This window comes from Armigeres subalbatus, chromosome 1 (assembly GCF_024139115.2).
Source record: "Armigeres subalbatus isolate Guangzhou_Male chromosome 1, GZ_Asu_2, whole genome shotgun sequence".
Taxonomy (NCBI): Eukaryota; Metazoa; Arthropoda; class Insecta; order Diptera; family Culicidae; genus Armigeres; species Armigeres subalbatus.
In genome coordinates, this window is record NC_085139.1 from 260910721 (window position 1) to 260924380 (window position 13660).

Here is a 13660-nt window from a genome sequence, read left to right on the forward strand (position 1 = left end):
TTTGGTCATACAATTGTGGTTCTCGTACCGTTGGATAAGTCGCCTGTGAATTTCCCTTGAATACGTTGAAATAGTTTACATATGAAGAACGTTAAATAATATTGACAATCTGAAATGTTTATGCTTTCAGGGATTTATTTTTAAAAGAACATGGACCTCACAGATCATTGTTGGAAGATTTCTTCAAGATGTGTATAGACGAATCCAAGTAAAAATAAGAAGAAGACACACGACGGTGTTAACTTTGACAGATCCTACAGCACAGCATAGGAAGATCATTTTAAAATGCTTATAATAAATTCTAGACAAAATGTAATTAAAATCTGATTGAAGCATGATACGGAAAAAGTTCTGAACTGTATGATAGATACATTTTTGGAAAGTATTCAAAAAATTGAGATAAGCTTCCGAATATGTAATTCAGAACTTTTTCCGAACCCTACATTAATCAGATTTTAATTACAATTTGTCTAGAATTTATTATAAGCATTTTAAAATGATCTTCCTATGCTGTGCTGTGGGATCTGTCAAAGTTAACACCGTCGTGTGTCTTCTTCTTATTTTTACTTGGATTCGTCTATCACGATACGAACAGATGAAAAAATCGTCACCGCATAGTGTGGGGACTGATTCTGTCACTTCTAATGAGTCAATTAGGGTCTCGCCGACATTTCTCACCAACACGAACGCAGGTTCGTGGTTGCAAACAATCCCATTTGATTTTGCCGTGACAGCTGCTCGTGGTTGCAAACAAACCGAGTAAAAGTGTGAGTGAAACGTGCGTGTACGTACACGAGCGCTGAAAGCCTAATGGAACGTACACACGGTGAAGCAGTTTGACCAACATTGACTCCACCTCTCGTTTATTCAAACAACCATCAAGTTTCACGAACAGCGACACGAACAATCAATTTATTCGACCAACAATATCACACACGAACGACCGAAGCGCCAACTTGAGCACCAACCATCACAAAATATATGGGGGTTTGTGCAACTTCACTACAAATGCTCAAACATGTTCGGCAAACTTTGACTCCACCCCCGACAACTCAAACCAAAATCAAACCGTTTTAATTTTTTCCAACCGAGCCGCCAACTGTCAAATGGTTGTTCGAACAACTTCACACACGTTCAAACAAAGCAGCAACCGAAGCGATTTCTTGGGGGCGGAGTCAATGTTCGTCAAACTGCTTGACTGGTGTGTACGTTGCATAATACATGATGGTCAGTCCAGTTTGATGATGTTCCTTTTTTGCAGGTAACGTAGGAAGATAAAGAAGCATTTTGATCTCGATATGCTTCCTTTATATCCTGCCCTCATCGGGTTCTAGTTATCGTCGATCCATCATCTACTTCGGTCTGATTGTCACGATTGCTTTGATTAATATTTTGATGGCTCTTAGTAACTGTTGTGGTTCATAGCAAGCCTACTTTGATGCTTATATACCAAAGCTAATACTAAATGATTATTCGATGCCCGATTCGCTCCCAGATCGCTTCAATGAGAATACCACGTCATACATCGGACCACAAATGGGCATTAAAAATTACAATCTACAGTACAAGTTTACCCTAACCGATCCGGCTGACCGTCACCGGAAACTTCCAATTGATCCGGTAATTTTATCGATTCCCCCACGACAAAGGCAACATAAAAGCCACTTACCGGAAGTGCTCCAGCCCGAGCAGCCACTCCAAATCCTTGACGAACCACTCGGTTTCGCTGACCCACTGCTCCAGCGAAGAACCTTCATCCACGAGACCGTTCCGCATCGGAAAGGCCGCGTACCGGGTGAAGCAACGGGATTCCTTCCACTTCTCATGCTAAAATTAAACAGCCATGTAGAACTGATTTACGAATGAAAACGTTGATGACCTACCAGAGCAGGAAGCTTCCGCTTCACACCATCCTCGTCGAACGACAGAAGCACCTCGTTCAGGGGAAGGTTCTTCTCGTTCTGCGGGGGCAATATTTCACAACATTGATTAGTCGGCAGATTCGTGCACCAATGCTAGAATCGATGTTTACCTCGAAAGTCACGAACACCATGATTATTTTTTGGCACCACAAATAAGCTCAAAAAGTTTAGATTTTACTGCATTGGAATGATGAATAAAACTTTCCTAATATCACCTATTTTTCATGAAAAATTCAACCGGAATAATCCAACCGCACAGCAGCACTCAAAAGAAAGTAAAACACGAAAACAGAATTTTATTGTTTACATTTTGTTTAAACCGCCCGCTGTCAAAGTTCATTTATTTATTTAACACACTAATCGTTGAAAAGCGATAAACAAGTAAAATTGGTGCTCTGATTTGAGCGATTTAATTTTTTGACGAAGGATTACGTAAAAAAAATATTTGAAGGACAGAGACAATTTGGCTAAAAATCGTAAAATGATTGTTGTTTTGGCGTCATTTTATTAAATTTACGCATAACTATTACAAATCATAGAAAGTTATAAAGCATTGGCATCCGAATTGCGAAGAAATATTTTTAAATGCAAACTTCATGTTATGTACTGCCAACTAGAGGCCTTGAAAAGAGAAACGCGGATTGACATGAGCCGCCAATCGAACCGTCAAAAAACAGCAGCCAATCGAGCAAGAGACCTGTCAAGCAGCCAAAACATCGGCTGAAATATTTACTGAAAACGGCTAAATTCGATTTAACACCATTTACGAATGAACCAATTTTAAATGCATTTTTAATTTGTTATCAATAATAATATGCAAATCAATGATAGATTATGAAATGCAATTGTTTTGTTGGTTGGATTCTATTGTCATGTGATGTGAACACATTAAATAGCGATTTGTAAAGTTTTACCTGGATAAATCATTTCTTCCTTTTCATGTGTTGTTCTTTGATGAAGAAGATTGGCTACAGTGTTGGCAGAGCTACATTTTCTATCCGCGTTTCTCTTATTAAGGCTGTGAACCATTCCACCGATTCGTTTAACTTTTAGTTAAAATTTGACATTCCGATGGTTATTTTCCCATCGTGGTTAAAATTTTACTCCGAAGCTGACCCATTTGTGTTTTGACAGATTGATAGTTATTTGGAACGAAATGGATTTGGCGCCAATTTTCTCGCGAACAAAGTTTAACTATCGAACTGTCAAATCTAACCATGCTCCGGAGCAGGGTTATTTTTAACCACGGCGAAATAACCATCAAACTGTCAAATTTTAACTAAAAGTTAAACGAATCGGTGGAATGGTTCACAGCCTAAGGACTCTACTGCCAACTAGAATAGGGTAAAATGCCCAACAAGGCATAGAGAATATAGCAAGTATTATGAAATTAAAAAATGAAGCAAATAGAGACGGTTAATTTGCTCCAGTGCAACTAAAGATTAATCACTTCGATTGTATAGGTTTCATTGGTTTAATGTCCTCTTGTAGTATAGTTGAGTGTGCGTGGAACTGCCGAACTTTAACGAGTAAGATAGTGAAAGTGTATGACGTTTGATCACCGATTTGAGCGATGGTGAGAGTGTGATTGTATTTGTATGAGAATTTTCGTATTACACGATTCGATATAGTTTGTATGTGTGTAACAGAGAATGTGAGACGAACGGACTCGAGTATTCAGCATAAAGCGTGCGAAGCAAACTAGTCAGTTTTTCGACGTACGTGTTACGGAACGGACGCGATCAGTGTTGGTAGATAAATCAGCATTCAATTCGGCTGAGCGAAGCGCACAAAATGAACGGCGGATACGACATTGGCGCAAAACGCGCTCCCATAAAGTAAGTATGATCTTCTTGAAAATTGTCTTATAGACAAATTTAAAAAAATGGCAGCGATCTCGTTGATTATATAAAAATAGTTGAAAAACAATAAACTGCATAAAGTCAATACTAGATTTTGCAGCAAAATACAAAATGGTTTCTGAAAGCACAAGACAAAGTATGTAGAGCGTGATATTGTCTAGCTTTCGTCCTTATCTGAGAGAGCTTTGTAAAGCTATATTTAGCCACTACTGAAAAATTTAAATAAAATGGCGGCGCCTGGAAACAAAGAGAGAATATAGATGTGTTAAAGCCCCTGAGAAGGCCTATGGAAAATAGTTTGAAAAATCTAATTGAGTTTTTTTAGTTTCATGCCTCTGTGTGGGCTGTTTAAAAATGCTTCTGAGATGGTAAATGAAAATGTGTGAAAACATTTGAATTCCCGTGTATTTGATTGCCTCTGTGAAGGTATTACGAAAATAACGCTAAAACAAGCTCGTGTGCTTTGGTTCAGGAAAGGACCAATATGGCGTCTCTGAGAAGACTGAAAAATATGGAAGGATCTGTTTGTACCCACACGCTTTATCTTTGTTTCTCAGCACGTGATAGGTACAAACACATTCAAATTGGCACATGAATAGCACTTGAGAACGTTTATTTTATCTATGTATGCTACTCGTAACGTTTCAGCCCAGAGAAAGGTATAGTTATATATAATGTGAATGTAGGGATTTTATGTCCATATAGCGCACTAATACTAAAACTGTAATGCATTTCATATTGATTCTGTGTGCGTAAATTCTGAAAATTGACAACTGTGAAAGCTTGAATTCAATATCAAAACAGGGTGAAGGTTGAAACAGTTCACGTTGTTGACAACTATAGAAGTGATCATAGGAAATAATGCGTGGTTTATTTTATTTGATTATTCTACCCTAATAAAAATTCTCAAAAGAACTACAATAGAAATTATTGTGACAGTACGCTTAAATTAATAGTAATTACCTGGGTGGTGCGGATAGAATCGATTTGGTTGTCAAACTGAAGCCAAAATTTTCTATTGTGCCGGAGCCAAACATTGAAGATTGTGGTTATGTTCGTTTCAGATTCTATATTGAGAAGTATTGTTATTATTTGGGAAAAAATAAAAATAAACCTAATTTGAGATTTGTATTATTTGTAACAAATATTTTCGCATTAAATTTCAAGTGGAAAATTAGTAGGAATGCAATTAAAAAGCACTCGTTATGAAATTTCACGAGATTCAACAGCTGATTGTAGCAAGAATGTATGTAAACAATCATTAAGTCATGCTGAGTCTTGCGCATTTGTGCGCCCTCATGCAGGATGGGAAGAGAAATTCGAAGAGCGGGAAATGTTTGACAGCTTAGTAACTGCAAAATAATTTTGCTTATGAGATTGATTTCAAAATATCCCTCTACTCGCTTGAGAACAGAAAAGCGGCTCTATCCGCAGCACCCAGGTAATTACATAAAACTCTATTGTGGCTCACAATAGAGTTACATTGAAGCCTATTGTTTTCCACCATAAAGTCTATTGTAAATGGCAGTTTTACAATAGAAAAAAGTGGTTGTTATGTATCTTTACAATAAAAAAATCGATTTTTTCTCGAACAAATTTTTGCCATTACAATTGAATTTATTGTAATTCTATTGCCGAAATTTCACTGGCAATAGAATTTATTGTACGTCTATTTGAATAACAAAATGGCACTTTAATTGGTATGATATAAAAACAATAGAATTTAATGCTCATCAATAAAATCTATTGTATTTTTATGATATTTTATTGCAACTCTATTGTATTTTTTATCCGGGTAGGTAAACCGAAAAAGGAAATGGAAAAGACTTTGGAATCCCAGAGCAAGCAAATTTCTAACTTGTCCGTAAAGCTGAAACAAGTACGAGCAGACAATAGGCAGCTTCACAAATTCAAGTCACGAGTGGACGAGGGTAATGGTATGCCCAGGCACTCGACAATGCACGAAGACTACACGGGTAACCAAAGTAGCTCATTGCTAATGACATCTATGAACACACTGTCAGTTGCCTCGCTAAATATTCCGGAGTGTATACCAGCCGAGAACGAAGATGTCAACGCAAGTCATTCGAAACCTGGAAGGAACTATTAGAAGCTGCGATGGAACTAATCGGTGTCAACGACGAAAACACCAGGATGAACATTCTAAAGGTGAAGGCTGGTCGTAAATTACTAGATGTCCTAGAGGGAACTACTCAAGTCACATCACCCGACGTATTAATCGCACCATATTCTAATGCGATGAAAAGGTTGAAGCTGGGAGCTGCGGATAGAGTCAAAACGAGTGTCAACGAATCTCCAAAGCAAGCTGTCAAAAAGTATCCATCGCATCGAGAGAGATTTTTTGCATTTTGAGCACAGCCGAGAGAGTACACGTATAAATCGACTCATACTAAATATAACTCATTTTGAACAAATTTCAATTTTATGGCGTCATTTTAAATATATCGACGGATTCAATGTAAGTGGAGGGTATGAATTAATTAAACATTCGACATGTTAATTAATACAAGGCAGTAAATTTACGAAATCTTTTCAATGAATTTTATAAAGAAAAACACAAAGATAATTCGATGTGAGAAAATCGTAACGTGTACATTGATCACCGAGAGGAAATTTTCGAGTTTCAAGCAAAATATCTTGAAAATTGGATTCGATCGAGTCCGCAGCTCCCAGGGTTGAAGGATTTCTTCGGATCCCGTGAGTACAGCCTAATCCAAAGACAGCGATTGAGGGCAATGATTCAGGCACCTGGTGAAGCCGATTTCAAATACGTTAAACGAGTGGTAGCTGCGGCTAAGTTGTGTGATTTCGATGACGACAAACTAACTGAAACCATAGCAGAGGTAATACAACTACATGCGTTCAATATTAAAGTTCGAGAGGCAGGTCGTAAGGTACTACGAAAAGGAGGTTCATTGTCCGATCTTGTCGATAAGATTCGTGGGTACGACCTGGACAAGCCAAATGAGGAAACCTGCAGCTGAAGCATTCATAGCAGCTATCAATCAGGGTCCGACAAGAATTGATTATCAACAGCGATACCAAGCTGGCCCATCAAGGCTGAGAGGAAGAAACGATGAATATCCGAGGCGATCAGGAAACTGGCAGAACTTCAGGGGTGCTAATGGGTATAGACGCCGTAACGACACACGATTCAATTCTGATACAATTCCATGTTGGCGATGCACCAGTCGTTACCATTCCCATACCAACTGTCATGCTTTGGAGAAAACTTGTCGGAACTGTCACGCGGTTGGACATATCGAACGGGCATGCCGTAAGATGCCAGTGCCTACTCCGTTTACACCGAAACGTAGAGCAAGTGACGATGGAGAAAATTCGAATAAGCCGAAGAAGATTGCAGTTGTTTCTAAGGAGGAAGACGAGAAGGTACAAATGGATTCTGTAAGTGATTTTACAACATAAACGATTATCGATGCTAGCATAGATCCACTTTCCTCCCGGTTGTTGCATAGCTATATTTGTCTAACTTTGTATCATTATGTGAGAAAAATTGAATCAAAATAAAATTTAATTTCTTTCCACTAAAATATTGCTTGAATATATTTTATTGACATTGGAGGAAAACTTATGCTAAAGATTTGAACGCTCAGGTAGGCCAAGAGGAGGAGTTTAGACCGACTATTGGAAAGTTCAGCGCTCACCGGCTGACGAACGAAAACGGCCTACGACTAATTGATTTCGCCGCCTCCAAGAATATGGCCATTCGCAGCACCTACTTCCAACACAGCCTCCCGTATCGGTACACCTGGAGATCACCACTGCAGACAGAATCACAAATCGACCACGTTCTGATTGATGGACGGCACTTCTCCGACATTATCGACGTCAGGACATATCGTGGCGCTAACATCGACTCTGACCACTATCTGGTGATGGTTAAACTGCGCCCAAAACTATCCGTCATCAACAATGTTCGGTACCGACGACCGCCGCGGTACGACCTAGAGCGACTGAAGCAACCTGATGTCGCCACTGCATACGCGCAGCATCTCGAGGCAGCGTTGCCGGAAGAGGGTGAGCTCGATGGGGCCCCTCTTGAGGACTGCTGGAATACAGTCAAAGCAGCCATTAACGACGCAGCGGAGAACAACGTCGGGTATATGGGTCGAAGTCGACGGAACGATTGGTTCGACGAAGAGTGCAGACAGATTCTGGAGGAGAAGGACGCAGCGCGGGCGGTCGCGCTGCAGCAAGGTACCCAGCAGAACGTGGAACGTTATAGACGGAAGCGGAGACAGCAGACTCGCCTTTTTCAGGAGAAGAAACGCCGCCTGGAAGAAGCGGAGTGCGAGGAGATGGAACAGCTGTGCCGTTCTCAAGATACACGCAAGTTCTATCAGAAGCTCAACGCATCCCGCAAAGGCTTCGTGCCGCGAGCCGAAATGTGCCGGGATAAGGATGGGAGCATCTTGACGGACGAACGTGTGGTGATCGAAAGATGGAAGCAGCACTACGAGGAACATCTGAATGGCGCTGAGAGTACAGGCAATGAAAGTCAAGGCAGCGGAGGAGATGACTACGTCAGTTCAGCGGACGATGGAAGCCAACCAGCCCCACCCTTGAGGGAAGTTAAGGATGCCATTCAACAGCTAAAGACCAATAAAGCAGCTGGTAAGGATGGTATCGGAGCTGAGCTCATCAAGATGGGCCGGAAAAGCTGGCCACTTGCCTGCACAAACTGATAGTCAGAATCTGGGAAAACGAACAGCTACCGGAGGAGTGGAAGGAAGGGGTTATATGCCCCATCTACAAGAAAGGTGACAAACTGGAGTGTGAGAACTTTCGAGCGATCACCATCCTTAATGCCGCCTACAAAGTGATATCCCAGATCATCTTCCGTCGTCTGTCACCATTAGTGAACGAGTTCGTGGGAAGTTATCAAGCCGGCTTCGTTGACGGCCGCTCGACAACGGACCAGATCTTTACTGTACGGCAAATCCTTCAAAATGCCGTGAATACCAGGTCCCAACGCACCATCTGTTCGTTGATTTCAAGGCGGCATACGACAGTATAGACCGCGTAGAGCTATGGAAAATTATGGACGAGAACAGCTTCCTGGAAAGCTTACCAGACTGATCAAAGCAACGGTGGATGGTGTGCAAAACTGTGTGAAGATCTCAGGCGAACACTCCAGTTCGTTCGAATCGCGCCGGGGACTAAGACAAGGTGATGGACTTTCGTGCCTGTTGTTCAACATTGCGCTAGAAGGTGTCATGCGGAGAGCCGGGTGTAACAGCCGGGAACGATTTTCAACAGATCCAGTCAATTTATTTGCTTCGCGGATGACATGGACATTGTCGGCCGAACATTTGCAAAGGTGGCAGAACTGTACACCCGCCTGAAACGTGAAGCAACAAAAGTTGGACTGGTGGTGAATGCGTCAAAGACAAAGTACATGCTTGTGGGTGGAACCGAGCGCGACAGGGTCCGCCTGGGAAGCAGCGTTACGATAGACGGGGATACCTTCGAGGTGGTCGAGGAATTCGTCTACCTCGGATCCTTGCTAACGGCTGACAACAACGTTAGTCGTGAAATACGAAGGCGCATCATCTGTGGAAGTCGGGCCTACTACGGGCTCCAGAAGAAACTGCGGTCGAAAAGATTCGCCACCGCACCAAATGTGTCATGTACAAGACGTTAATAAGACCGGTAGTCCTCTACGGACATGAAACATGGACAATGCTCGAGGAGGACTTGCAAGCACTCGGAGTATTCGAGAGACGGGTGCTTAGGACCATCTTTGGCGGTGTACAAGAAGACGGTGTGTGGCGGCGAAGAATGAACCATGAGCTCGCCCAGCTCTACGGCGAACCCAGTATCCAGAAGGTAGCTAAAGCCGGAAGGGTACGATGGGCAGGGCATGTTGCAAGAATGCCGGACAGCAACCCTGCAAAGATGGTGTTCGCTTGCGATCCGGCAGGTACGAGACGACGTGGAGCGCAGCGAGCGAGATGGGCAGACCAGGTGCAGAACGACTTGGCGAGCGTGGGGCGTATTCGAGGATGGAGAGATGCGGCCTCGAACCGTGTATTGTGGCGTCAAATTGTTGATTCAGTGTTATCTGTATAGATGTAGACTAAATAAATGAAAAATGAAAATGAATGAATTATGCTAAAGTCATTACGTCCATAAGAATGCTACTAATAGCATTTTTTGTCGGTCATTTACAGAGTCCGCAGCAAGACCCGGTTACTATTGATAGATGCTACGACTCGGACATTAAGGCAGAAGGAATCCTCGGCCACATTGCAAATGTTTCTGTGATGTTTCTAATCGACTCAGGTGCTGAAGTCAATACGGTCGACGAAGAGGTTTTCAACACGATCATGAGTGACGAAAGTTCAAAGAAGCAGCTATTCTGTGTATCGAGTGGCACAGATAAACCCCTTCGAGCGTATGCTAGCCCCGACGATATATCTGTTGTAGGAACATTCGTGGCAGAGCTATTTATATCGGAAGACCGTCCACGGTATTTCGAAAAATTCTACGTCATTAAGATGGCGAAACCCTTGTTAAGTAGGGAGACGGCGCTCCGTTACAGTGTTCTGCAGATCGGACTGGACGTACCAGTTAGTGACAAGGTACCGCAACAATTCGTTCAAGCGTTTTCCGGGCGAGATCTTTGCAGTGAATATCTCGGACGAGTTCCCTAAGTTTAATATCCCACCGGTGGTACTGATGTACGATAGAACAAAGCCACCATCCCGAAATATATTCACGAATATACCCTTGCCATTTCGAACGGAGGCACAACGTAGACTAGGAGATCTCTTAGCTACCGGTATAATAGAGCATGTGACTGATTCCATGGATCGATCTTTCTGCTCGTCTTTGTTGGTCGTGCCTAAGGGCAAAGACGACATCCGATTGGTGGTTAACCTAAGAGGCCCAAATAAGTGCATTATGTATTAGAACGCCGTTCAGAATGCCTACACTGGAAGAAATTCTGTCTGATCTCCACGGCGCCAAGTGGTTTTCCACTATTGATTTAACAAGCGCCTTCTTCCATGTGGAAATAGCTGAACAGTCGCGGCACTTTTTCGGGTGATGCGACTTATCGTTTCAAATGTTTGCCTTTTGGACTCTGCAATGCTCCTGACATTTTTCAGGAGACATTGCAGACAAAAGTTCTAGCTGGATGTCGTGGTCAGAGGTGTTATCTAGATGACATAATAGTACACGGTGAAACAAAGGAAATGCACGATGAACACCTGAAAGCTGTGCTTCGTCGGCTGGAGAAGCACAACGTGTGGATCAATAATGACAAATGCGTGATCGGTCAAAAAAATGAAAAATTTATAGGCTTTTCCATTTCTGATGAAGGATTGCAAGTCGAAGATAGCAAACTGAATGCTATCGAGAACTTCCGTAGACCGGAAACCGTATACGAAGTGAAGAGTTTCTTGGGATTAATGAATTTTTCGGAGCGTTTTATCTACATGCGAGCTGATAAAACCAAACATCTAAGAGAGCTTGCAAAATCAGATGTATTTTACTGGTCGGATGCGGAAGAAAAAGAGTTCATGTTTTTGAAACACCAAGCTTTGAAGTCAATTTCTCGACTAGGGTATTTCAAGCTTGAGGACGAAACCGAACTTTACGTGGATGCATCTCCCGTTGGTTTGGGCGCGGTTTTGATTCAATTTGATCAAGACAATAAGCCCAGAATCATTTCATGCGCCTCAAAAGCTCTAACGCAGACGGAAGCAAAGTACCCCCAAACGCAAAGGGAGGCGCTAGCCATCGTGTGGGGAGTCGAACGATTTGCATTTTATTTAACCGGAAAATCGTTTGCCATTCGGCAGCGGACACAGAACCAGTAAGCGTGCGGTTAATCGAGCTGAGGCATGGGCCTTACGACTGCAAGCGTTCAACTTTGTCGTGAAACGTATACCAGGCCACCTGAACGTGGCTGATGCGCTATCGCGTTTGATTGCTCAAACCCGCAAAGACGAACCATTTGATGACGATGACGGAAAGCACCTTCTTTACACCTTGGAAGGAGATCTGATGAGCATCAATTGGAAGGATATTGAACTTACCTCCGAGGACGACACAGAGCTTACTGAAGTAAAACTGTCCATACAGTCGCGGTGTTGGCCAGAAAATCTTCGACGATACGAGGCAGAAGCAAAATCTTTGCGTTCGTTGGGCTCAATTATTTTCAAGGACGATAAAATTGTACCTCCGATTGGACTGCGCCAGAAAATCATGATTACGGCTCACCAAGGCCACATAGGGTGTTCAGCGATGAAACGCATAATGAGGGAGTACTTTTGGTGGCCAAACATGAGCAAAGATGTTGAGTCCTTTGTGAAGCAATGTTCAACTTGCCTGGTTATCTCCAGAAAGAATCCCCCTCTGCCACTCTCGAACCGGACAATGCCAGACGGTCCTTGGCAAGTGTTGCAGATCGACTTTTTGTCTGTTCCAGGTTGCGGATCAGGAGAATTTTTAATCGTAGTCGATATCTATTCGAGGTATATTCACAGAGAACAGACGTTCATCTTCATTCGCGTGTTTGTGTAAAGTTTTTACTGGTCATTTTGAAGTATGTCGTTATGCCCCCGTTGCGCGGTGCTAGTGTGCTGATAAATATGGTTAAAAATTGCCGTGTTTTACTTTTTAGCGCTAGTGTTCATTTCGAATTGCTCCTAGGGTCGCTCCTAGGTGGCAGCACTACATTGTTTATGTAGTGTATGCCAACGCCATCACTTAGTGAGATTGAGTTTTTATGTCGGGCAGCCTGCGTTGGCGGCGCTGAGGTGCGATTTAAATCTTTACACACGTTTTTACCGAAAATTTGTTCGAGCATCCATGTCTGTACTCTGTGGTATATTGCAGCAATGGAGATGAAAAGTATTGATGCAAAGAGTACTAACACAGACAAACAGACATAACACATTGAACATTTACTCATCGAATTCATCGTCGTTCAAACACTAACGACATCTGTTGATTCCAGTTAGTTGGGCAAATCACGAACCAGATGGCGGTAGTGAGCAAACGTCAAACTCGAGCAAAAACGATGCGCGCGCCACGAGTGATCGATTGGCCAACTAATGATTATTTGAATTCACCAGTTAATCAGTGAACGATGGAAATTCGACGAGTGTTATGTCTGTTTGTCTGTGGTACTAATATGGCTCTTAACCGACTATTTTGTACCTGGGGTTTACCATTGACCATACAGAGTGACAATGGTCCCCCTTTTCAGAGTAGCGAGTTCATTGAGAACTGGGAAGAAAAGGGAGTGAAAGTCAACAAATCGATTCCATTGAACCCGCAATCCAACGGCGCCGTCGAAAGGCAAAATCAGGGCATAATTAAAGCCCTGGCTGGAGCCAAACAGGATGGTCGCAATTGGAGAGAAGCCTTACAATCATATGTACATACGCATAATACTATCAAGCCCCACGCTCGTCTAGGAATTACTCCGTTCGAGCTGCTCGTAGGGTGGCGGTATCGCGGGTTCTTTCCAAGTTTGTGGGAGTCCAACCGGTTGAAGGAATTGGATCGTGCTGATATCCGAGACCAAGATGCGGTATCGAAATTGGTGAGTAAGAAGTACGCAGATCATCACCGAGGGGCAAAAGAATCGGGCATAGGAGTCGGTGATAAAGTCGTCCTTTTGATCCCGAAGAAAACCAAGACCGATGCATCTTTCTCTTCGGAGTCATACACCGTTCTTACACGCCAAGGAGCAAAGGTGGTCATCCAGAATGAACAAGGGGTGCAATATGCTCGGAACGTTGCTGATGTCAAAAGGAACCCAACAAACAATTTAAGCTGAACAAGCTAGTTTTTCATCTGTAGAAGCTAAATTGCCAC

At 42.6% G+C, this 13660-nt stretch overlaps 1 protein-coding gene across 1 annotated transcript in view; it reads right to left on the reverse strand.

Annotated features, from left to right (window-relative positions):
- Nucleotides 1–2223, reverse strand: part of LOC134207087 (activating signal cointegrator 1 complex subunit 2) — a 131532-nt gene extending 129309 nt beyond the window's left edge. Inside the window, exons 1-3 of the mRNA XM_062682805.1 lie at nucleotides 2033–2223; nucleotides 1884–1961; nucleotides 1670–1827 (exon numbers count right to left, since the gene is read on the reverse strand). Coding sequence (XP_062538789.1) covers nucleotides 1670–1827; nucleotides 1884–1961; nucleotides 2033–2053 — 257 coding nt within the window. The 5' untranslated portion in view covers nucleotides 2054–2223. The remainder of the gene's footprint in view (nucleotides 1–1669; nucleotides 1828–1883; nucleotides 1962–2032) is intronic.
- Nucleotides 2224–13660: the final 11437 nt, after the last annotated feature.